At 37.3% G+C, this 27,716-nt stretch overlaps 1 protein-coding gene across 8 annotated transcripts in view; it reads right to left on the bottom strand.

Moving 5' to 3' along the window:
* Window positions 1-27,716, bottom strand: part of LOC105690041 (potassium voltage-gated channel subfamily H member 8) — a 56,488-nt gene that overhangs the window by 11,519 nt on the left and 17,253 nt on the right. For 7 of the 8 annotated variants that reach the window (XM_020854647.2, XM_048654840.1, XM_048654841.1 and 4 more), the window contains 5 exons: window positions 8,562-8,795; window positions 6,734-6,865; window positions 5,380-5,507; window positions 3,190-3,418; window positions 567-730 (listed from right to left, as the gene is read on the bottom strand). In XM_020854647.2, the coding sequence (XP_020710306.1) occupies window positions 567-730; window positions 3,190-3,418; window positions 5,380-5,507; window positions 6,734-6,865; window positions 8,562-8,795 (887 nt within the window). The remainder of the gene's footprint in view (window positions 1-566; window positions 731-3,189; window positions 3,419-5,379; window positions 5,508-6,733; window positions 6,866-8,561; window positions 8,796-27,716) is intronic. The other variant, XM_020854646.2, reaches the window with a different exon arrangement.

Genomic DNA, 27,716 nt, shown 5'->3' with positions numbered 1-27,716 from the left:
TTGACCGAAAGTTTCCAAACGTTTCCCTCGGTTTCTTCGTGAAACAAAATATAAAAAACGAAATAAAAAAAAAAAATGGTTTTAAAAAAAGATACGTTAGTACAGGCGCAGGGTCACGTGCTGTTAAATTTCAAGCAGTAAACCGTACTCTGGTTTCTGTATGCTAATGATCCAAAAACAGGCTGCCGCTTTGTCGTACTAACTCTGAAAACTTTTGCTTCACGGGTTTAGGGATGAAACTTAAACAAAAACTAGCCATTTTGTCGTTAACATACGAGAAAAAAAAAAACTGCGCGTGTACACATGTATGAATAAAAGTTTGGCAAACCAAAAAAGTCCTCCCTTTTGGTTTTTCAATAAAATCTAAGATTTTCAACCTTGTCGTCGATGGTATTTGAAAATTCGTGTCCCCGTCGAGGTGATAATTAACGCAAAATTTTAATGCCGGTAATCAGTCATCGCTATTTCTGGGATTAAGTTTGCTCGCGGGCTATAAGGTTGTTAATTAAAATGAGAATAATTTAGGAAAAACATGTCTTATTGGAGTCAAAGGCATAAACACTGACCTCACCACTGTAAACGTCGGAGGCGTAGAGTAGATCAAAAGGTAATGCTGCCACCAGATCAACCAGAAACCAGCCTTTTAAGTAGTTCAAAGCGATACTCTTACTGTTGCTAACCACTTCGCCCTTTCGACTAACGTAAGTCGTTCTAAAGTTGAGGATTATGTCTGAAATTCGTAAAAAATTCGTCAGATCTCCGGAGCTTGCTACTGTCTCAAAGAAAAAGAAAGAAGGAAATTTGAATTTGCAAAAATCGTTCAAAACTTTCAACGAAACGTTAGAACGGTTATTTTTGCTTTTGCCTGTTTTTTTTCGTTCAAATCATTGAAAACACGAGAACTTTTTTGTCTCAGCTTTTCGAAACTTTAGAACCCGGTTGAATCACTTTCGAGCCATTTGGGATAAGAGGTGATAAGTACCGAACGAAAAAATTGGGAGGCCATGAGAAGAGATAAAAAAAAAAAAAAACCATCAAAATATCAGACACGTTTCATGGTTTTCGGATGGGCACGATAACGCGAGTGATTTCGCGATTTCGATCAGCCTGAGTGGAGTGAAGAAATGCAAGATGAAAAAAGAAGAAGTAAAAAAAAAAATATCGTGATCGTCACGGAGACTCGTAGGGTGGCGAACCGGATGGGCGCTGTGTATAATGTTGATGATTAAAATTCTTTTCGCTGCAAATGATCGAATGGAAATTCTTTCAATATTTATTCCGTCAATATTTAATTGTAGGTTCTCGATAAAACGTGTCAATTATTTCATCGTACTGGTTGATTTCCCGACAATGGGTGTGTTCGTCGTTCCCCTCGCGAATCGCGCATTGTTCATCCAGGTGTCTCATAAGATTCGGTTTTCGACGTCACCCTTTGTCCATCGGTTCTCCTCCTCACGATCTATTCTCGGAGTTTCACGCGGCTACGTCAATACGGATGAATTCAAATTAATCGTAGGGTCCGCAGCTGGTCTCTTGAGAACGGAAGTGCGACTTTAATTCAATTCAATCTTTGATCCCAAAAGATCTCCGAGGCGGATTCGAGATGAACTTTTTTTCAGACTAAATTAACCCAAAAAGTATTCATCGTGTATCAAAAATTCTTACTAGCTTTGGAATATTACCGATGTAATCTTTTGACTTTTTACACGTGGAAAATAAAGAAAAAAAAAAAAAAAGGACCATCAACGTAATGAAAAAGTCTTTGTAAACTCTGGTTCTAAGGAGATTGGTGATCATTTTCATGGAATGGAAAGAGAAATAAAAAGGATTTCTGAAAAATGTATCAACTGGTCAATAATTTGGTTGTACAGAACGGACGGAATAAAAAATTCTATGTGAATGTTTATCCAAAATGTGAGATAACTCCAGTTTTTTTTTTGGTTTCCAATTATCCATGTTTTTTTTTTTATCCCAGAAATCAACTTGATTAATTCTAATCGACGATTAACCCTCCTCGTTATCACGACACAAAGAAAACGAAAGGAAAAAACGAAGTTTTATGGTTAAAGTTTTCAATCAAAATCTGTGCAATGTACAACCGGACACCGAGTGTATGAAGGATTTTTGTTGCTGCAAGAAGTTTTTGTTTTTTCATGTTTATTTTTTAATAAAATGCAGACCAAGGTAAAATGTTCCTTTTGGTTCTTAAGAGATTGCCCAGTGAGCCTCGGAAACCACAAGAGTGTTTTGCCAATCGCGTAGCTGGTTGAAATTCCGCTATATTCAAGGTATACGAGGTGTATTAGGTGGTGTTGGTTCCTTCATAGTTTTCATCCTATCTTCTTCACCTCGTTGATATGAACAAGATCTACATATACTTCGTTTCACTTTACATCAACGAGTACAACTACGTCACACGTAACTTGTACATTCACACCCACCGACACGAAATCCTCGACTAAAAATTTTTCTCGCGTGAGATAGAAAAAACAGAAGACAAAATGTAACGAAAAGGAGAAAAAAAAAAAAAATATACCTGCATAATTCCCATTTTATATACAAGAATATTCTTTTACTTCTTGTTATTTTTATCCAACAGCCGTTTCTTCCTGCTTCTATTTTTTCATTTTTTGCTTTTATCAAAGTATACGGGAACAGAAAACGGCCAATATATGTCTAGTCAAGGTATGCGAAAAGTGGACGAAGAATGAAATTTTTTCCCCAATTTGAAAAAAACTTTTCTACCAACTTTTTGAGCTTTCTATCGCGAATCTCATATGCATATGGATGATGAAAATTTGAAAAAACGTGTTTTACAACTACAGTTATTTATTTATTTTTTTTTTTCATTTGAAAATTGCCCCGGGATATAATAGAAAATAGAGTTCACTGGTTAATTATTCGCGGCTGAAGCTTTCTCTGATTTCCGGGCCTGAATTGTTTGAGCGAGGCAGAGTAGCTTCGCGGGTGATGTTTAACCAAGCGGCAGATAGAGGTATATATAGTTGTATAATAAGGGGTTGGTTTGTATCGATTGGCGAGGGCAAATACACCGGATGGTTTCTCTAACAATCAGACTTTAAAATTAGTACGGAGGTTAATTTGAAGCGTGCGATATTTTATCTTCCGCAATTTTTCAACTCATTCTCGTTTCTTCCCAGTTGTACCGGACGTGTGTGGTATACTGACCAATAATGAAGAGAGCTTCCACGACGACGTCGCTGACCATTGTCGGCCTGTCTGTGTTAACAAAACTTGCGTTATAAGGTACGACAATTGCTACGTAAAAAGTCGCGATGAGAATCAACCAATCCCAGCATGATTTGAAAAGTCCGTAATGGCTCAGTATGAATCTGGATTTTTTTATCGCGGACGTTTTGTACTCCGGAAGTGGTGCTGCTGTGGAATGAAGAAGTGTCTGAAAAAAAGAAGAAGAACAAACGAACGATTGGAATTATTTCATCTCGCGATAATCGAAACGAAAACATATTGTATATAGGCACGTGAAAGTGTATAATAATTTCGATTCTATTTACTATCGAAATTATTCTATCATATTTGATATCGAATGTTTCGCGTAAGCTACCAATAAAAAGAGAATGAAATCTGCTTCGGAACTTTGGCAATAACCTACCGGGGCTATCGCAGCTAAAACTTGTGGATGTATATATATATATATATACATAGAACAAATGTTATACGCCGCGGAAAATGATGAGGGACGAGAACGTGGGTGAAAAGGCGAAGAAAAATTCCGTAGGGGGGAAAAAATCGTGAAGGAAGGAAAGAAAAAAAAGAACGAGAAAAAATTGTCGCGATCTTTGCACAGACGTATTTTTCGCAACGACGATGTACTTTTGGCGAGAAATAAATTTTCGGAGTGTAACTCGACTCGTTGTTCGTCTAACGAAATTAGTTTCGTTGGAAAAATTTATTTTCGCTCTACAGTCGATGATCCAGTTGTCAAAATTTATTATGCACGGTGATGTGAAGGAGTACGCGTAAGAGTAGTGAAAGAAAAATTTCTCGTACATCTTTTCTACTCTCTTGTATAACCGATTGCAGAATTCAATCTGTTCACGAATCGACTTTTGATTCGAAGAAACATTTCGCAATAGTTTTCAAGTGTATTGTACATCCGTCCGTAATTCAGCGAGCAAAAGTTCTGTTGTATAAGAGTCCGTTCAACTTCAGACTAAGTTGGTGATTTTATTATTTGCGTATAGAATCTCTCAGCGAGTCTCTATCCGAAGTTTTCGCGATTTTCTGTCTCTATTACAATCAAAGGAACTTGAGATCGATACGACGTAAATCAATCAGGAACAAAAATCCGAAAAATAATGGAAAAATTTCGAGTATCCCGGCGACGACTTCTGAGAGATGTAAATGTAAAGGATAAAGGGCTTATGATGCTAAGACCCGTGAAATTTTTCATCGGTATTCGCGAATATGTCCAATTAATTCAAAAGGGATTTTCGAAACTCTTTGTGAAATAATCAGTTGTTGATTCTTTTCGAGCAAACACAGATGACTGTACGACCCTCGACGCAATACATAAGTTAATATTTGCACATGCCTATACATAAGTACATACATTGTATACCCATGTAAAATTCAACTGAGAGCAAACACCGCGATTACAGGTACGTACGTCCGATGTAACTCAACAAGGAATTATTTGGGCAATTCAAAAGTGACGGAAAAATTATCTAAAAATCGAAAGACAGTTTTACTGTTTTTTCTACATTTTTCACGTCTATAATCTGGAGTTCTATCATACCGATGTAAATCTGACGTATTCAAATTCTAAATTTTATTCTATTCCTTTCTATCGTTCGTTCAATTTTTCCTCTTCGCGTTTAAATTTTTTATTCATCATTTTTGTTCGGAGCTATCTTCAGTTGAAGAAAATAATGGCGGAGAATGGAATAAATGTAGGGTGGTGCATCAGCTGGTATCGGTAGATCGTTGGAACGCGTTTACCCAGTCATACGGTAGATGCAGAGGGTGATCGAGACACAATGGTAAATTCGCCACTTGATCCAGGTCACGGGAGTACAGGGCGGATGATAAGCCATAATAACGATGAACTTTCCTATTCAGTTGAAACTCGATAACGTATCGTCAAATTTTTTATTTGCACGGCGTGAATATCACCCTGTTAGGTGAATTCTGCGACACCTTTTCATTTTCGGGTCAACGAACTTGGAACCGATTCGATGTCGATCACTTTTTTTGAAAAACTGATGAATTCGATCGCTCTTGATTCCGAAGATCTGACTACGGGTCAAAATTTATCGTCCAAAATTTTGGAAACTTAATTCCACGAATATGACAAGATATTTTTTGAGTTTGATAAAAACGATTCTTAATACTCACGTTATTTATTTTCAACTTATGTTTGTTGTCCTGTTTATAATGTCCAGACAGTTGATAAAGGACTGCCCTACTTCTTCTTCTCCCATAATTCGCCGGCGGAGCTTCCGGATCCAGATTACCGTTCGCGTCTGAAATGAGAATGCTGAATAGATTTTTTTTTTCACAACTACATCTCGTCACACACACGTTCACATAACTTTTGTAATCATTAATCTCAACGATAAAGAAAACTTAACCCTCATCATTTCAAGTTACGAAAATCTTTGACAAAAATTTCATCGATTCGAATTCCCGCGATTGAAGAATCGGCTAAATGACGCACTCCATTTTTGTAGGGAATTGTTTTTTTTTATGTCTTCTCGTTTTATTCTGAAATAAAATTTACATTCACTCGTTTGTCTGTGTCATAAGCTGATTATCCGTAATATAATAAATGGATAGCGATGAACTAAGGGTATAGCAAAGGTGAAAAAAACTAAGAAAGAATAAATAAAGCTGGACTCTGCATGTATAGGTAATTTTAGCTATTGAGAGGGTTGCTTTTTCACGTCTGAATATGAATAAGTCAAAGCATTAGACACACCCTATTGATTTCAAACGTGAACTATGAACCCACGTATACCATAGGAACGTTTCAATGATCACAGGATCAAATAACGTGGAGAAATATAGAAAATAGAAGGAAAAAAAATTTCGTCCTGCGAAAAGTTATGGACCCGTATATATTATGCATATCTAAAGTCGTCCGTTGACGTGGAATATAAATTTATTTCTCATATTATTCTGTAAGAAAAAAAAAAAGGAAAAAAATTTTCTCAAAAAAACTTCTCACAAGTATTTCAACCAGCACTACCGATAAGTAAAAGTTTCACGGCTGCATCTGAGAGCTTTATGATCGTTGTACAAACTTATGGAAATATGTAGTGTAACGATTCAACCTGGAAATGAAATTTTCCGTTTGAACGAAAACTAGATAAATATTATTCCAGCGGATCTCAAGTTTAACGCGATTAACTAAAACTAATATCTAATTATTCATGCTACGTTATGTGGGCGTTTAAACATGAAATTTATATATTCCTAATTAAAACTAGAGTAAAAACGAATAAATAAATACCAACCTACTTGTGTTGAAAGTGTGTCGCATATATGTACGTGCATAAATCTACCATTTTCTAGTTTTTTTTTTTCATCTTATTTCATTCAAACTTATATCAATGGTTGCTTGCTCGCTTGCTTACCGACATGCAAATTGTTGAACTGATTATAAATAAATATTAATTAAAATTTCTCGACATAATTTATGAATTTTTTCTCTAATTTTGTTATTAGCGAAGCGTTAGTGCGCACTCACCACTATCATACAACTCACAAAGTTGAAGATCCTTCGTGTGCGTGATATCCTTGTGGGATGCGAGAAATAACACAACATCTCCTTTTTCATTCTTAATAGGCACGATGTCCAGAAGGCAGTTGAACGGCGTACCTGTATTATGTCAACAAAATTATTATGATCGCGATTTGTCGAAGGTATTTCTTTCTTTGTTTTCTCATCGAGACTTAACGATCAATTGATCGTATAACACGTTCAAAAGTATACGCGAGTCGATCGAACGAAAAGATAAATAGAAAAAAAAAAGAAAAAAAACAACTCAACGAAGCGAGTGAAAAGAAAAAAGAATTAACCGCAGTGATGCATGAAACACGTCAAAGAGTTAATCAAAATCGAATGAACCACTTAAATTTATGACGGTTATAAAATTATGCCTTGTAGAACAAAATTTTAATACGACTTTGATCAGCTGCTTATAAAACCGTGACGAATATTTTCCGATATACCTAACCAATATACCCTGGGATATACATCGCAGCTAATATATAAAATTATATCAAGCGTAAATATCTTTGCGAATCAAACGAAATCTAGCTTATACATATATGTGATATGATCGATTTTCAAACGATATGTATACGTAAAAATAATCGGAGCAAATATAATCGTCCGAATATTTGATTTCCTATCTTTCTTTTACCCGAAGAGAGAATAAAATTAGTTAAAGCTCACGACGAAAGTGAGGTTCTTGTGATATACAGGCGATCTTGAATAACAAAATTACGATTACAAAATGACTCTATACTTTACAAAAACAAAGTTTCAGGCACGCGTATTATTAAGGAGAAGAAAATTTCACTCGCAAACCGTAATCATTTTCCGCGGCGTACTTTATATAGCTTTCGTTACTTCATTTTGCATTCGAACTAAGTTAAGAAAAAAAGAAAGAACGCAGACTTTATCTTTGAGATTTTATCGAACTTTGACTCAAAAGGAAATGATGAAAGGAAGAAAAGATGAAAATAAATGAAGAAAATAAAATTTGGTACGCTGACCCCTGTCGGTTGTAACTTCTGTAATTCATTCAATTGGCAATTTGATTATTACTCGCGAATAATGATAGAAAAAAAAAAATTAATAAACATCTCAAATTGGGTCCACCTTGATCTCGATTTCCTTTTTCTTTTCTCTCGTCTTTTATTATAAGAAATTTGTCTGAAGACTGAATTGTATGAAATGCTTTCTTGCGTGTACGTAATGTAACACGTGTTACATACAATAATGGGATCTGAAAGAAAATCTGGGACAAAAGTTGTATTTCATATCACATACACGAGCGTATACGTATGTTTTATAATATGGAGTCACCGGAGCAAGTTTCTCAAAGAAATTTCCGATTCGAGTCAAGCGTTATCGACATACGTATGGTACATACCGTACTCTATACCTATCGCTGTACGTACCGTACACTCATACATGGCGAAAAGTTCGACGAGCGCTCGAGAATAAAACCAATTACGTAGTCACGACGGAGCAACTATAGTTATTATAATACGGAAAATAGTTTTGTGCGACGAGTTAATTAGTCGAGGAATATATATATACATGTATATTCTCATATACGTGTTCCTGCAGCTGCTTTTCCGCATCGTTATAAGTAAGGGTAATTGCATAATTGCCCGAAGACTTGTATACTAGAATAATTTTTCTTCAATTATTGAAGTTTCTTTCTTTTCACATGTAAAACGAGTTGAAGGTACAGGCGAGAATGTTAATGAGTATTAGGATTGAATTTGGGGGGTAAAAATCGGGGGGAAAAGACTGAACAATAACGACATTGTGGTCGTACCGTTTTTCTTGTAGAAGACGACCTCCATTTTGAGTTCGGTTTTACTCTCGAGGCTTTTGTCTATCATCGCCTTCTCATCCTCCTTCGTATCTGGTCCGTAGAGGAACTTGCATGCGCAACCTTTTTGCATGATTTGCGCTCGCGCAAATCCTGTCAGCTCGCAAAATCCATCGGAACAGTAAACGATCGGATATATCGATGGAACTTGGGCGTTCCCAAGAACGAAATTGCTGTCTGTAATCAAAAATGAGAAATATTAGTTTTTTTTTTTTGTTCTAATCATCGATCTTCAGATTTAAATATTGTTCTAACAAAATATTTTTATTTTTTCGATGGATTAATTTATTTGTTTTCGCTTCATTCAATGATTTTTTTTTTTTTTCTATACTTTGCACAAGAATTTATCTCTATAGGTAATGGAAAAATTTTGTGTCTTTCTCTGCTTTGCCAAAGCTGCGTTGCAGAGGTGATTAAAAAAAATTAAAACTCCCCCAGTGTACGAGACTTGATTTATAATATAAACACGAATTTTGATTACGTCCATTTACAGGTCCTGGTCAATGCAGTATATACATAGGTATACATACACTTGAAACGCTAAAACAAGAAGAACCATTTTTTTTCTCTTCTTTATTTATTCGTTCGTTTTTTAATGTGATTGAACAATTAGTGAGTCGTTTATTTTATTTCGATGAGTTGATACGATTTGGTGTTCAAATATTCGTTAGCATATAGCGAAGGCGCGGCAGGTAGCAGATGAAATTCTGATGATCCTCAATTATTTGGAGGTGTTAAATTCTTACAGACGTAGATGAAACATCAGCGAGTATTTCGACGACTGTGAATTAGAACGTCAATTTTCTTTCATTTTCTTCACGTTATTTTTTTGATTTTCGGATGGTATAAATGGAGTCAGCTTTTCAATTAGACCCTTTTCAGTTTCTGGGGGTTTCAGGGCGATGTTATATCGACCCAACTTACGCAGAAAAGTTTTAGACCGTGTTGAATTGATTTTAGCAATTACTGAGACGTAAATAATTTATATAATTCTGTTTATTCAACGTTAACTTTGCCTGAAAATCGACGAATCGCTTTTTCGCAACACACTTTCCATCGGATCAATTAGCGTCACGGACGTCCTTTATTAATAAAATTTTCAATCGGGATATCAAGATTACGTATTATTTCAAGCGTCACTCAATCAACTTCTAAAAACGCACACTCCTACGCAATAAATGATATGAAAAAAAAAAGAAAATGCTGAAATTTCCCACCCGAAAATGAAAACTATCTGAATGGTAACATTTCGATATGATCCACAGATCCACGAAGGGGTATACAGGCATAGAAAATCGCATGTCGTCAAACCGAGAAGAACTCGTACATAAACGTACCGAGAGCGAGATTCGGAGTGAGGCGGAGTGGCGTAACCAAAATTTTTTTACTTCATTTAATTGAATCTAATTTTTTTTCGCTACTCTTGCTCGGATATCATTAATTACCGCGCCGTTGATTATAGGCTGAACATTGCCAAGGTGGAAAGAGACTCGCAGAGGATCTCTAATTAAACCTTTATTCCCGTCAGTCAGTCAGTCAGTCAGTCAGTCAGTCGTTAGATAAATTCAGCACAAGTCTCCCTCCGTGAGATTCTAGGTTCTCCAAGGCTCACCTTCATATAACGTAAGGACGCACGTTCCCGTGTCCAACAAAATGGCGAACTTTTTTTTTATTAACTATGCTGAAGAGAGATTAAAAAAAAAAAAAAATGGCTTTTGCATTTATCGATACAAGTATAGGCGGCTTAGCGGAGTAACACGGAGTTAAACTTTTGACTTTGTTTCAAATACTGTGATATGGCGTGGGAGCAAATTCCTAATCCATAGATTACAGAATATCGTACAGTTGAACATAATCTTCGTGACTTAATTGTGAGAAAATTTGAATTCCAGTATAAAATCGACGAGAGAAAAATGTGTGTACGATCAAAATCATTTAACCGCGTAATCGCGTACCTGTTGCAATTACACCCCTTTTATCGTACGACGCAAATCCGATTAAATTCACACACCGACACGATAAAAAAACACAACTTCTAAATCACCGATGATATTTCACTGCGTCGAATTTTGAACATTTCTTTTCAACGAAAAATTATTGCTCGATCATTTTGAAACAAATAAAAAAATTCTCCTCACAGAAATTTTTTTTTTCTTCAAAACCGTTTTATCTTCCTTCTTCCTGTGATCCTCGAATTTTTTCGATGAGCAAAAATTGTTTTATTTTTATCGCCACGTTTTTGGGTAAGAGTAAAAAAAATTTTTCACCATTGCTTCGTCAAAAATTCTCTGTCCGCGACGATAAAAGCACGTTATCTAAATATAATGTGTACGGAAGAAAAATTACGATGCGTAAAATATTCGAGCGTAGTATCGGTATGTATAAGCGAACGGTTAATATCGCAGGTGTATCTTCTAGAAAATCTAATTTTGTACCCCTTTTGTTATCCACTGATCAGGTGGGTAGGTATAGGTACACCGACTTTGCATATGATCGCGTTTACCGCCTGATCATCATCGGGTTAAGGTTACTCATTTTTTTTTTTTTTTTCTTTTTTCATCTTCTTTTTCCAATTAGCATATGCGTGCGATGTTCACTATCCGTATTTAAAAGGGGTTAAAATCGATACGGTAACGAACTGACCCTAGCAACTGTGGGAAATGAGATATCTGAACCGTTACAGGTGACACACCTGCACCTGACCTAGTGTCGTACGAAACAACTGAAAGTTACGCGTGATTAAATTCAGGGCGCAGGTGACGACGGCCTTCTTCCCGGTGTTCCGTGTAACAATATCTCGTAATAATTATCTAATAATGTAGCGAGGCTTATATCAAGTTATCCAAGACCCTCGTCATGTTCCAGCGGTCAATCAAAGTCTCGTATACTTTATTAGCTTCCGATTTCCTCTGGGTGTAATGGATATAATCGATTAAATTAAGTTCGTGACTAGGTGCGATGATATTAAAGCGAATATCTTACCTCGCTAGTTTTCCCGATTACTCTACACGTGATACGAAGTTACAAAGATCGAGGATATTCCAATATTTATCTGGTCGCATATTTATTTCAAATAAATATTCCTTTCGACATCTGTATTATATTCATTACCCAACGGCGGAGAGCGAGATGGATGTATTTTGTGGACCGTTTTCATAAAATCCAACGGGCGTAAAAAAAATTTCTCAAAATAACGTCAAATCAAAGCAGGTTATTTACGTCAGCTTTGACACTGTCCTATGTCAACCCTCATTATATGGCTTCCGAAATATACCGAGATGTTGTTTGCGCGACGGTAAAAATGTTTAAACAAAATTTCAAATTTAAAAGAGAAAAAAAAAAAAAACGAGTCATATGAATCTACAATTTGGATCGTTTGAAAATTCCTTCCAGCACGTTCGTAGGTTCGAAGGTCTTTAATCACTCAATCTGCAAGACCCTCGTTATCAGGGCTGTCCATCTCGAGGTGAGAAATAGCAGAGGCTTCGGACGAACGCACTTTACTTTCGATGCGTGACAGGAATCCAATTTTTCATTTCAAACATAGAATTTCGTTTCCATAAGAAATTGAATTTTTGAGAACAGCGAAGGTATTAGATGGATGAATTTACCGTACGGAATTCCAAACATTTTTGATCCTCGAATTTTTTACACTTCAGATTCTCACCGCGACGATGATCAATCGATGCAGGGGAATGCGATAGCAACTTCTTTCATTTCTCCTCGAATTAAAGCAAATACCCACGATCTTGTTGAATTTTATTTGTACGTAATTAGTCGAAACGATTGCAACGTGAAGATGAAAAAGAGCGATTATTTTAATTCGATAGATAATTAAGTATCTTTTTTAAAAATCATTGAGACTTGATTCGAAATTAACATAATCCATCTACCTTTTCGTTTACAAATCGTGACAATTATTTCACTTTTGAGGAGCAACGCTCGACCAGGTTTTATCAGTAGATAAAACCGACAGAAGTAGTTATACAGATAAGAGAGAAAGGGAAAATGAATGTTTTATTCATCATTTGTTAGAGGGTGACATCAGTCCGCCCTTATCATTCCTAATCCAAGATATATAGCGGTAAAAGAGTCAGGAAATAAAGGAGGGAATAACATTAACGAAAGTTGAACAAAGAGAAAAGAAAAACGAGAATTAAAGCAAAAGCAATAATCATTCTCTCAAAAATCTGCCATAAAGTGTGAACTAATTTGTATTCACGTAACGAGATGTTGCAGTAACGAATAACCGTTTACAGTGGAATAAAATTTTTTCTACAACTGCATAAAGTACATAAACTCTCTACATAACTGATTCACGAGTTGAAAATTGCATCAAAGAATTTCTATCATTACCTCAAAGAGAGGGTGAGAAAGCAAATAAAATGTAAGTGAGCGTGTTGAAGTAGGTACATAGCTGCATGACATTTGTTGAAATGGCAAAATTTCCGCCTTTCAAACTTTGACAGTAATGCATAAAACTATATGGAAATAACCCGATCTGTAGTTGACTTTATATTCAAGAACGTTAAACGCGTACACGTACACCTCTTTCAACTTGGGTGTCATCATTTTTTGCGAGGGACATCAAACCCGCGAATAGAATATATTTCCTAACGAATAACTTCAGCTCCGTCTCATCTGTTCGTTGAACCAAAAAAAGAAAAAAGGAATCGAGTAGCAAAAATATTTTTCCATTAAATAAACTTCGCAGAACCTCGTCGAAAGTTTTTTTTTTTTTCTCATATTCGATTAGGTAATTTTATTTCTCGCCCAGAAAATTCAACTCGATAGACCAAATGTAACGCGGGGTGAGTCTTATCCTGAGCGATTCAAATTATGGATTTTAAAATTATTGTGTAATAACGCGGTTGTTTCCCCATAGCCAATTACATAAAATTAATCTTGGCGTAATTCGCCATCCCAGATAACCTGAGATAAACCCCCTTTACTTAATCTTTGCCCGCGGTATCTCTCCACCTTGAATTATTAAATCGAAACGATTTCCTTCCAAATCCTGGCAAGGGGATAACTGAGACGGCCACGTGTCTTCTTAATTGGAAAAAAAGAAAAATGGAGAGAAATTTTTTTTCCACCACTTACTTTCACCTGACCAAGCTGACTCGCGCAAGCTGCGGAAACCGTAAATAAAACTTCACCGATAGAAAATACGGTACGCATCGCAACAGCAACCGTCTTTCTCTTTCTCTTATTTTTCCTCCGTCTATATCACTCTTTAATCCGTAATCTCCCGTAATGGCAATTAGCGGTGTACGTACAACGATTTCTGAAAAAAATAAATAACTGACTAAAACAATAAAAAAAAACCCACAAACAATCGGCCAAACCTTTTCTGACCGCATGTGGTATACGAATCACAGGGTAGGGGTGTCGTACACATGGTTTATCCCATCGGAATGGCATTGCTTAATTGGATTTTGACGAACAGATTTTTGGAGCAAAAAAATTGCAACGATCTTTTGAATTTAACTAGCTATACAGAGGTTATGGGATTTTTTTTTTTTTTTTACAGAGGATCACGTGTTAGATTCAAAGTGGAAACGAATTATATTTAATTAACGAATTTGAAATTTGATGGGTTTTGGAGTGAAAATTTGAAAAAATTATTTCGATTAAAAATTAGCAAATTCAAACGAAAAATTACTATTTAAAAATGAAAAAAAAAAAAAGAAGTTTTCTCTTCCAATTCAAATGTACATTATAGCATTAAATATTGTAATCGGGGTGTTAAAATTGAAAATTAAAATACTATATGCCGCTGTAATAGCCAATTAGTTTTGAAGTGAACTTTTATTTTAATTACCGTTACGTAATTCATGGAGCTAATCGACGGATTTCCTTCACCCTGAATACAGTTATTATAATTTCAATCTCTACGGATTAACTCCACCAGCAGCACCCATCAAACTCCTGGCCTAATTATTATGTTCGAGCAATTATGAATATTGATGTAACGAAAAAGTAGAAAAAAATATTCAAATAAAATAGCAATAGCAATTGAATCAACGAGTTTATAGCAAAAAAAAAAAAAAAAAACAAAGAGAGAGAAAACAACAGAACAAACAAAAAGGGTTTGTGTCTCTATTAAACTTTCTCATGTTTGCCACACCGCACGGGGAGGAACAATTTATAAATTTTCTTTCGCTTCAGAAGGCAGAAAATGTACGAAAAATACTCAATACCTAAACCAATGTCTTCCACAGGGTAAATGCGTACTACATAGGATTTTCTCAAAGAAACTTTTCAGGATTAGTGGCCTGGGTATTCCGAAACTACATTTTTTCTTTTTCACTCTCTTTTTTTTTCGTGTTTTTTCTTTCTACCGGTGATTCATTTCTTATCCAACTTTTTCCAGAACTTTTTCTTTATTTTTCCTCTGTTTTCTTTTTTTTATTTTCTTTCTTAAACAACCCCTTTTATAACTGTGCCCGCGGTAAGATTGCGCGATGATCAGTGAGAAAGAGGAAAAAAAGAAAAAAAAATTGAATCAAACGAAGAAATTGGAAAGACAATACTACATTTATATATCCTAGTTACGAAATGCGTAAACTGGATACCGAAAGGTGGTTCTGATCCTCCTAAGGGTGTTACGAAATCGAAAAGAGAGAGAAAAAAAGCAGAGCATGGAAAAATGGAAATTGGAAGAAAGAAGAAATTAATTAATCTCTCCAGGAATTGTGCAAAAATATTGTAAAAATCATCCATTCGGCATTATCTATATCCTGCGCGATGTAGCGAAAAAAAAAAAAACTACCGGCTACTGTACTTCGCGAAAGTTCAGATGGTTATTAGTTAAAGTAGGTAGTTTTGAGATTATCTTTTTCGTTTCATTTTTCTTTTTACCTTTATTTCAACCGAACTCGATAGTTATATTCTTACAACTGTGCATACCTACCGTATTAACTAATAACTTTGTACTTTAGTTAGCGCGGTAGGTACGTACGTACCGTACCACGCATACCCCGGATATCTAGATATAATGCAACCGCAGGAGCTTGCAGCCGCCACTCAAAAGTTTGACAAGTTTTAATGAGAAGATCATGCGCGTGTTGCAGCGAATGTTTCAGGATAGGAACGAACCACGTATGCACATGTTAGAAAGGCGTGTATCATCGACGACAGGAGAGAGAACTTGGATTCTTTCAAAATTAGGTGACAATTATACTTTTTCGGAATCAAAATTTGGAAGTGCGTTTTCAAAGAAAAATCTCAGCCCACCGAAACCTTATCTCCCTGTCAATTCGGTCCACGGGACGAAAATAGTGGGAGTAAAATAGAAGAGAGATAATTTCAAAATTACGTACTGTGAAAATCCGACGATTAATCGGTAGAATTTTCCGAGCAAATTCACGGCGATTCTCTCGGATAATTTCAACCCTTCTATCCATCCACAATTACGTGTACAATTATACATGTCAGATGTGAATATAGATGTGTTACAAAAGACCGTAAATTTCGGTTCAAGCTGTGTGTTTGATAAATAGACGGTTTAACTTGGATTAATATTACGGTGACAGAGGATCCGTACGCAACGTAGTTAGCGCTAAATTCTAGTCAGAATTCCATCTTCCCAAAATGTAAAATACAACATAGGTACAATATACCAGTCATATAGGTCAACTGAACTATCCCTTCGTCCTAATTCCTTCTACCCGCGATTAATCAAACGCGAAATTCATCCCCCGTTTCGGCAAATTATTCGCTACAGATTTCGCGAGGAATGAAGGATGAAATAAAACCACAATTCGAGACGAGATAGGGAGCGTGCTGATGAAAAGAAAAAAAATAAATAAATAAATAAATGGGTCAAGCCCTCCACATTTCTACATAATCTGTACCGTCCTTGTCCGTCGTGACTGTGTATTAAGGTTAGTACGTGATGTTTTCCCAAAGATGAGTGAGATATATTTAAAAACGTACGTGCCTCGTGTATGTACATTGCACATGTGCGGAATCTCCCCGTTGTAAAATTTATAATAATCGCGTTAGTTTCGCGTGGAATCCAAATGTCTACACGCACGATAGGTGGGATATTAGCATCGGAAGCGACTACGCGTCACGTGTACTTTAATAATGCTCAATCACGCGTAAAAATTCCTAGAGCAAGAAAGATCCCACTTCGGTTGATTCGATTGATCGGTTTATTGTATTTTCCGCTGTTCCACGAGAGTACATAAATCCACAGGACATCGTCATTCGCCGCGATCTTTGCACTAGCAGCACGGCGGTTAACGGCAGAATAAACGGCAATGCCATCGACTCCGCAACAACAGATATCTCAATGATCAAACCAGACTCTAGTCAACAGTTCGTAATTTGTTTGCATCGGTAAACATCCCCTGTATATACACCGTAAAATGTGAATTGAGGAACGACGCTATTTTAACAAGCAGAAAAAAAAACCTATACCTAACGTAAAACCACCACTCCCCACTCGTATTTTCTTACGCCTTTTTCCTTCTACCTGTCTCTCTACTTTTTCGCCAGACTCGCGTCTTGCGACGAGTACAGGTAGGTATATGCAGAGAAAAAATAAGAAAGAGATGAAAAAAATAAATAAAACAACCAATTATGTTTTTCGTCCACTTGAAGAAAAGAGACCAGAGGAGATTCGAGATTTTTGAAATACGAGTAAACACGCGCATACCTCTGTTTGAGATTTTTCGTACTACCGAAAAAAAAAAAAAAGGGAAAGGGAGAAGAGAAAAAAAACGAAACGAAGCTTTCGAAATTAACGCGGACGATTTGAAAGTGCATCCTACGTCACGGTAGCCATGGCAACCTGACCGTAGGCAAGCAGTGGGTAGGTACTATAAGTGAATTTCATTACACTAGGTAATTTCGGCTGAACGGTGTTGGTAAGGGTGATGTACGTGAACTTAGATTCTCCACGGTGGTAGTAGCGGCGTTTTCTGGTTACCGCGAGAACTTGCTACCCACGTGGATGTTATATTAACTCAAGTCGGGCGGAACACCCCCGTACAGGTATACACAATATACACCGCGTATACGCGCACGAGGGAAAGATTACGGCGGGTGTACCGAGAAGAAGAATTAGAAATATAAAATCTCTGAGATCGCGTCGCCTTCCGACGATTCCCTTTTCACATTTCACTTCGGCTTCTCTCTGCAGCGAATGGGGTTTGATCTCGAGATGTCCTCACGGTTATTCGCGTCAAATTTCGTTACGGGGCGTATCTCGCGGTTGAAGCTACACAAGCGAAACTTGGACGATTTACCGTTTCATGTACATCGGATGTACTACGCTATTTCTGCGGACTGATTGCTGGCACAAAGTTCGACCAACGTCGGTCCGGCGATGCGAACCAAACGTCTATACATGTATGTGTAAGCCTCCCATTCAACTCCTCGAAGCATCGATTCGGTGCATCGCTCTATTCAAACGGATTCGTTAATAAATTACTTCCTTGCACAGCACCAGTTATTGTTATACGTTCGATCGAATAGACGATTCTTTTTTTTTCCTCTTCATATTTTCAAATTTTTCAACTCTCCATTTCTAGCTGTACGTATAGGAGGAGAAAGAAAATGCACGCTCTGCGGATATCTGGTCGAAAATTCTCTCTTTTTTTTTATTACCACGAGCAGGGGTGGGGGTAAATTTTTTGGAAAGAAATATTGTGGGAAGAAAAACGACTAGATTCCATTGTTCTCGGCAGAATGATTTTGAGTCGGTTCCCCCTTTTCCGCGGTAATATGGTAAAAATTTTCCGGAGATTTTTCTGCACCGGGAGGTGAAGGCATTCTTTTAGTTGGTTGTTAAAGTGTCAGGAGTTTCGTTGTTATACGAGCGACTGGCGCCGGTAGGAGGTATATCCGTACCACCTGTGCAGTATAACCGCAAACACGATCCCAACGCGATAATGCTCTAGAACCGTTTGAATTTTTTTTTTCACATTTTTCCATTTTTCTTTTCCCCCCTCGTTCGTTTGTGCCACTGATTTCGATCTCGCCACATAAGCAATCCACCGATTGATTTATGTTATTTATTCACTCGATCCTCAGTTTCAATGAGAAAATTAAAAAAAATCAAAAAAACAGAGCAAAGATTATAAATATCAACAGACTTCGAATCTACACGATCTGGATATAGATCGTGGAAAGCGGGACGTTTAGACGATTACAAAATTACTGAAAGCCAGAAATCAAATGGCACAGAAAACTTGAAAAATTTTCGCTTCAAATTGCCACACTCAAACGTAGTGTGGATGGATGAAAGCGGTTCAAAAAAAAAAAAAGAAAAAAAGGGAGGAAATAAACTACAGGCATATAATTCATGTGAGGGGTGATTCTGAAGGAAGTGGTGGTTTTGTACGGTGGTTAGAGTCGTTAAGGGATTCTCTTAAGCGAGAAAAACAGAGTCCTGAAGGGTAGGTACGTACGTACGCGCGGTGAAAATTGCTTCTCTGTTCACGGGGACAACGATAGCGTCTTTTACGGCTAACACATGCGAAACATCCCCAAAAGCTCGGGGTACCCGTAGCAGCCCCACGTCTCTCCAATTTAACCGTTAAAAAGCGAGCGATTGATTTCAATTTTTGATTATCGATCACGCGTGTGTGGAAGCCGGTTAATAATTTCCTTTTTCTTCTTTTTTTTTTTCTCTCCTTTCCGTCGAAGGGTTTCACGTGTAACAATTTCGACCTTTAAACGCTGGGAGTCACAATCGAACTCGTTTGAAGAATCGCGAAGGGCGTAGCGGAGGATGAAATCCCGAAGAGACGAATAAAATGGAGGATAATTACGATGAAAAGCGAGGCTAAAAGAAGATAGGCGCGAACAGAAACCGCGTGAATCGGATACTCGAAATTTTGTGGGGAAAATCGGAACCCCGTAAAGGTATCAATGATGTTCGATTGTAAAAATTTCAGGAGTCACGAAAGATCGAGATTGGAAGGATTTTGAAAAATAATACGACCACGTTGACACGGGTATTCGTGGCTTCGAACTAAAACACCTGTATAAATATACATACGTAATAGCGCGCGGAGCTTTCAGGTCGTTATTCAATAGTGTCAATTATTGGCAAAATTTAACGGAGTACACATGACATAACTTGGCCGATAATTGAGCGTGCGAATGCTCCCGTGGTCACGGTAGTCCGCTATAGGTGTTATATTATTCTCATAACGAGTCATTTCGTCGTTAAACCGCACCGTATAACAGCATCTGTTTTAATAAAGCTTTCAACCAACATCCAGACGCGTATATAAGATCCATACGTGGGATAAAGTAAACGTATAATGAAAAATTATGAACTATGAAGATCGTTGAAATAGAGCAAGTCGTACGCGAAGCCGTAAATGACAGCAGTGAACGTGTTTTATCCGTGCGCTCAGAGTACCGTATCGCAAAATTTACTCCACATATATTTCCATACGGTTTGAACGTACGCGAGTTTTCGAAATCGCATATACGACCTTATATTTTCTCGTTCGAAAGAATTGGGCGTTACTTTCATTTTTCAAATTAAATTTCGAATAAATAACTTGGTGTAAAGCCAAAATTTTCCGTTCGTTTTCCATTTTTTGAATGGAAAAATGCACTACTTTAATCGAATACACGAAAATTAGCGTAGCCATAAATGAATTTTTGCAACTCGCAGGAATACAACGGCGGAGATCAGGATTTACGAATAAGTGTCGGATATAATTCAGGACAATTATACTAGAAGGATAATAAAATTCAGCGTAAAGTTTTACACCCATACATCAGCTGGCACAAGGTAGAACAATCTTCGTAACAACGGGACCACGTAATCAAATTTTCACGTCACATTCGTTTATCGATTTAACCAAACCATTATGATCCTGAAATATTATGTTTACCAAGAATTTATTCAACACCATTTCATACGTATAATTTTCACAAACGATTCCTTCTTTCGAAAAAACTTCTTTGAGAAAAAAAAAAAAAAAAAAAAAAAACTAAAAGAAAATAATTGTAATTGGTATTTCGTCTGGCGAGTCGTCGCTCCAAACCAAAGTGGTCTCAATTTTTCCCGGTATCTAGTAAAGTAAGTTTTACACGTACGCAGAGCTACCGACGTCGAGACGCCTCGGGGGCACGTTTGTGAACGAATCTAAAGGTGGAGGATTTTGATAAAAATTACCATACTTTTTTTTTTTCTTTTCGTTTCGTTTCGTTTTTTTTCCAGAGGGCGAGATGAAACTTTTTTTTTTTTTTCTCTCTCCCTCTCATTTTTTTTCCCACCCCTCAACCTAATGCGTTTTTCACGCCATCATCTGCTCGGCTGAATAATGCGAATAAACGAAAACGAGAAAAAAAAAAACTCAAAGAATTTAATGAGGGATGGAGAGAAAAAGTATATTGAAAGAAAAAAAAACGTGATCAAGCCGTTCGGCAGTTTCGTCGACTACCTACCCACGACATGTCTGACCCTTCAAGGATTATTATCATCTCCGAAAAATCCTGTTGATCCGTAAATCCTGATTTTGGGGGGAAAGAAATGTACAGTGTTTTTCGAAAAATATGTCAATCGATGGGAAAACATGTTATACTTTGTAGAAAAGAGAAAAAAAATGTGCTCTGAGCCGGTAATAAAAAACAATTAAGAAAACGTCGGTGAAAATTGTGGAATTTTCGATTTTTATGTACAACCGCGACGGCGTGAAAAAAAAAAAATTGGGGTAGTCCGCCTTACTAGCTTAGTGTATAAACGGGAGATATATGTGAATAAATCGATGATGAATGGAGAGATATAAATTTAAACCTCATTCAATAGATACGTTTATTAAAGCCACGCCACATAAACGATTGTTATTTATTGCCGACACACCACTACGAATAATCCCTGGCGAACGAATGTACGTACATCGCGAACCGCGGATTTGAGAGTAAATAACGAATAGGTTAGTCACACACACCTTATACGTATAATACATTCCGCGGGTAGGTGTCTGGCAACAGGTGCTTTTTAGGATATCATATAAATCCTCGTGAAGGAACACCGGAGTAAAAAAGGTCTGGGTAACTTAAATAATATGCACCCTGAATTTCGGCAAAGTAGGTACAAACGTGTAGGTATACGTATAGCTGTATCATCAAGTCGCATGAATATTAAATGAGATCGGAAAAATATATGCTCTTTCAGGACAGAAAAAGCAAAAAGAAGGGAAACGTACCGAAAATAGTTGCGAACGTTGAAGTGAAATTTTTCCACCGTTTTCCCCATACCGCGATTAACGGTGACAAAATTTGTTGTACAAAATTTTGTAAAAGGTGAAAGAAAAAAAAAAACCAAGAAAACTTTTGGTAACGATAAAAAATTATTCTTGCTGCTTCGTCTCGGTAATTGGGACGTTCTTCGTCTATGTTAAGATAATGAGAACATCAGGTATTTTCAAGGGCAGGTATACACGAAGTCAGTCAGCGAGTTAGATTTCGTCGTTAATTTCGTTGGTAGGTAAAGAAATTGTTGAATTAATAGCGACCCACCCGTGAATTACAAACACGCCATCTAATTACTCGCCGTGTTATACAGCGAATTCTTGGCACGTTTTCCCCGTTCCAATTCGCGGTCATTTACGTATAACGTGCAGGCTACGTGTGTATTACATGTTTACACATATCTCTACTCCGGTGAGCAAAAACTGTAAGTGCGGTATGACCGTGTGTGCCAGCTGCAAATATCGCGAGGTAGGACGATAAACTAGTTTTAACGTCGAAAATAAATAAGTAACGAGAGAAAAAAAAAAGAAATCAATTCTTCCCGACAATTGTCGGGGGGGGGGGGGGGGGGGGAGAAAAAACGAGCATACTTCATGTGAAGAACACTCAAAAGTTTAGATTTATGTAAATTTACCGTCGTTTGTCATTCTCATCTCGCTGAGCGGTAGGAGGGATTCACAAACCGACTTCTCTGCAATAACGAAATTTTCAACGTAGCTAAAAGGGATAATAAGTACCCGGGCTTCGCAAACTGTATGTGCATTAGACGTCGTATGCATAGACTCTCAGAATTACAAGCGGCTCCATCTTCAAAGGAATATTATTCGTGAGGGAAAGTATTCTTTTTTTTCCTTCATTTTTGTTGGGTTTTTTTTTTTCCCCCTCGTTCCCCGAACAACTCGCTGAAATATTTTCCTCAAATTATTACCGTAAAATGATTCTGTCGGGTAATATTTTTTATCTACCTCCGACGCGTTCGTCCCGTCTTCCTTTTTGGGATAGGAGGAAAAAGAGTAAAGAATAGACGAGAAAGGGACGGAAAATAAAAAATCAAATAAATAACAAACTCACTCCCGTGGTGTACGGAGAGTATGGACGAACTGTTTCTCAATTCGATTTGAAAAAGCGAAGAGATTCGATACTTCGAAAATTAAATAAAGAAACGGATGATTCATACGTACAATTCTGAAAAGACGGTGATTCATATTTTTCAGCGTAGATATTTAATCGAAGTCACGAGACTTGGAAATAAAATTTCAGTGTGATTAAGGAACGCGAAAAGGTGCATATGGAGGCGGATCGTTTCGACGAGGTGAAGTAATCTGCTCCGCACAACGGTTCAAGGTTATTTGAAGTTTAGAGCTCGCGCGGTGTCACGAAGATTCCTTTGACATCAGAAAAGAAAAGTCTTCGGTCCTTCTATTTGTCAAACGCGCGTGAATGCAGACGTACAAAGATCAACGCCGGAGGAATTTTCATCCCCCTGCGTAGTATGTAGACAAATTTCTGTAGTATTTTCAGACTCTATCTGCGTACCAATTTTCCTCATATACACGAAAAAGGAAATTCCCATTAAACGAGAAAAAAAAAAATAATAAAAATGAAATAAAATAAAATAACAGAATCCAAAAAAAATTTTTCACACCGCGTACGTCTTCTTCTATTTCTTCAACAGAACTTAGGAATTCCTATAGTTCACTCAATTTTCCGAGGAAAAAGCTCTCCGCATAATTTGAACTCGATCGGAATACGTACAACCTACCCTTTGAAATTAAAGGTTACGGGTCCCGATTGAAAAAAAAAAAAGGTAAACATGGAAAATATTTTCGTAACGTTTTGTTATTCGAAAGGTGAGCCGAGAGTATCTAGTTCTTTTCTCGTTGTATCAGTATTCCATATTCGTGTGTAGTTTCGGATTTGATATTCTGTATCAATCCGAAAGGGATATATCTCCAGATATTACTGGGTGAAATTTTCCCTTTTTTTTTTTTCTCCTTCTTATTTTTTGTTCGTCTCATCCTCGTTTTTTTTTTTTTTTTTTTTTCTTTTTTATTCTTCAACCCCTGGGAACGTACGCACACAGGCCTGTAGGTGTAAGTAAAGCTCCTCGACGAAACTGTAGCCATTCACGGCAAAAGTTCCAAACAAATTTAACGAAGCCAACAAATTCCGAGGGACATCTAGATGCCACCTGTACACGTACTAACACACACGACGTATACCGAACTTTTCTTTTCATGCGGCGGACAGGGAAACCTTTTTCGTATGTAACTAAGTACATATTCATACTACACACACGCTATAGTACATATGCACACGTATCAATGTAATGTACACCGAGCACCCGTCGACAAACGTTCGATACATATATATATATATATACCTGTGCAGGTACATAACACAGATCGTCTCATGTATTAAATCCTTATCTCTACCGTAACCACGAACCGGGGTACATGGTACAAAAGCCACGATGTTGGCGATCGCATCGTGAAAGAAAATTTCAAAAAAAAAGCTCAAAGTAAAAACCGCACTATTCGAGGGGATCCTTTTTCCCATCTTCTACTTTTTTTTTTTTCATTCACCTATCGTGCAAGCTTCGAAAGTAGGAACTCGTAAGAGTATCTTAGTCGGTATACATATCTTATCTTCATTCACTGTAAGTTACGCGACAATTTTTTCGTTTATATTTTTTCGAGAATTTCAGAAATCTGCAGATTAAGTCGATCGAATACTCTTTTTTGTTACACAAGGACGTACGACGTGCAGGTTGAAGACAATTCGATGTAGAGTACGTAATTGTATCTGTTTGATATGATAATGAAGAAAAAGGGGAGTACGGGGGATAAATCAATTTATCTCAATCGTTTGACCCCTGCTGCTGCGCTTACTTGAAAATGACATCAAGTTCAGTGGAGAGGATCGATTTTAGCTGAAATTAATTTCCCGAGCGACCGCAAAGCGAAGCGTACAATTCGGTGCTTGAAACCCTTTACCCTGTATAAGACATTGACGGAACATCCCCTGAGGAGAAACTATTAACCTTAACACACCTGAACGTCTAGTTCAGCGAGAAGCTTTGAGATTTATATATCAACCCCTTCGAGATACTGTAAAGTCCAGTCGACTTGAAATTTTTCATTTCTATATTTTTCCCTTCCATTTTTTCACCCTTTATTCGACCCGATCCTTGATCAGCGAGAGTTCGAGTTTCGTATTTTTTCCTTCTTTCCGACCCACCCTTTTTTTTTTCTCGGCTCTCCCGTTCTTTTTATTTCAAATAAATAGGATTTCGCAATCAGCTGTGTGTCAAGCTTTTCGAAACGCCTCGAGACGAAGTACGTTGTATATATATATATATACGTATACGTCACACGGACCCTTTTAGCCATTCCTTGGTACATAGATTTATTGGATAAGATCAAAGGACGTTTGTGAATAGGTATATGTACCATATAAATAGTACATAGTCCGACGTAACTACGCGACATTCTTTTAATAAAGAACAACAAAAAAAAAAGAGAAGAAAATACAATTCCTTAGTTTTCTATATCTCCCTTTTTTTCGTCCTTTTTTTCCTTTCTCACGCAATATAGCTGCGTGTATACACCGGAGAGTCGACGTTGGATTTGAGAAAAAAAAAAAAAAAAAGAAGGCAATGGAGAAAAAATCGTTGGGTACCATCGAACGCCGGGCGAGTATAATATTTTGACGTGGGTAAATTTAAGGGTGTAATTTAAGTGGAGAAATAAAATAATAGCCTATATTTAACGGGGTAGTAATTAAATCTCACGCTTTTGTATATTATTACCTCATTACATCACCGCACGTTTCAGTCGTTACTGCAGTTTTGCCATTAGATTGTTTTTCGTCCTTTTTCCGTCCTTCGTACAGCTCTTCGACCGTATATTGGATAATATAATCCACATATTATTCCTCACGATGTAGTTTTATGATCAATTACCGTTTAATCGCCCGTACGATATATATATATATATACGATCTACTTGTGTGCGTATATTTATTAGACGGACTTCTCACCACGCACACTCCGCGTGATTCGCGTGCGTTGCATTATATCGCATCGCATTGCATTGCATTGAAAGTATTAGATTTCTACACGTACACAAATGCGTACGCTCTCGCGTATATACCGTAGAAAATAATATAGGTCAGGAAACCCAAGAGCGGAAATACCGGCTGGATGTTCTCAATTTATCATATCCCGTAGGGTGTATTAATGCATCGGGAAAAAGTGGAGGTCGTGGAACGCGTTTCTAACCTCCGCTTGCACCGGTAATCTCGAGTGAGAAGAAATTAAAAAAGAAAAAAAAAGCAATATCAAAAATTAAAAAATAAGAAACATCCGGATGATATCGAATCGAGAGCGTGGACGCTCTCGCGATAGAAAAATTTTTGTCTTCGCAATTTTCAACGATAATTACGGGGGTGGAGTAAAATCGCGAAAATATATTGGCTATTCGAAAAGGCGTAGGTAAAAAGAACACAAATTCGCCGTGCTGCGGTGTCAGCATATTTTATAACGATCTACATCGGATATCGCAGGGGCAGCGGTGCATATCGCGCAAAATTTCGGCTGAGCTGGTCGTTCATTTTCCCAATACAACAACGAACGTTGCAAAAAAATTCGCGCGCGCGCCCTGCTTAGTTTTTTTTCTTCCGTCGTTTTTCTCGTTTTATTTCACACACGCACCTTGAGAAAAAAAAAAAAAAAAAACGACGGAGGAGCGTGAAAAAAAGGAATGGAGACAATAAAAAATCCCTATATATATATGAGGAAGAATTGGGAATAGGGCAACACACGTATACATATACCCAATATCAACCCCATTACGGTACGGATCGCTTCTTTCAACCCCTGCAAAGTTACATATATATATACACCTAGATAAATATGTAGGTATACAACTGTCTCTATGTATCGGTGTATACATGGGGCCCGTATCTTTAACGCATTCGATCAATCTTCGCTCCAATTTCGCGATTTGTTCGAGCCCGTCGAATGTAACGCCGTTTTACTACCGGATGAGGCTAGTTCGGACGTAGGGTCGATCGCGCGATCAAATTCGTTTCCGCGGTAACTTCTTGTCCAGATATAGTTTTCACGTGCGAAATTTTGAGCACGAATCGCGCGACTAATCGTAGATCGTCGCAGAAGTAGCAGTTTTTTTTTTTCTATCCGAATCGATATACCAGGTGATTTTTTCTTTTCTCTATTGGGTTTTTATTTTGTTCGCGATACTCAGCTCGGAATTTTCGTTTCTCGTACGTATTTTATCCCCCGAGAATACTGGATGTGCTTATATATTATTTATATACTTTAACGGGATAGGTAAGCAGCTGATGTTGCGATGCTGTTTTATTATTACGCCTATAAAGGGGGCTCCCCGAAAACCCTTTAAGGTCCTTTGAGGTATCAAATACAAGGAGGATGTTGTGTATAACATCTATAAGATTCTGTATGTGGGCAACCTGTAACAAGCACCTTATCCAACATCGTTCCGAACCATAAACGTCCGTATCTATTAGTCTGACACGCGAATGGGGGAACTAAATTTTTATAACTGTACTTAATATGGGAAAAAACGAAGCGCGAAACGGTACGGCGAACCGTGGAATTTTCCTCAGATATGATCTGAGATATTTAACGAGCATAAAAATTTGCGCGCACAACATAAAAACGGTCGCACGATTTTTCGATGATTTATTTTTCATTCATTTCCAAAACGCGGCTCAATTAAAATGTCAGAATATGATCGCAAGTTCGACGAATTTTTTCATTATTTTGAGGGTCCGTCAACGCCCTTCTGATTTCTATGACCGGATCCGATCTATGGGCGACTA

The sequence above is a fragment of the Athalia rosae genome, chromosome 4 (genome assembly GCF_917208135.1).
Source record: "Athalia rosae chromosome 4, iyAthRosa1.1, whole genome shotgun sequence".
Lineage (NCBI taxonomy): Eukaryota > Metazoa > Arthropoda > Insecta > Hymenoptera > Athaliidae > Athalia > Athalia rosae.
Note: the sequence above shows the minus strand (reverse complement) of the source record. Positions and strands in the feature narration are given on the sequence as shown.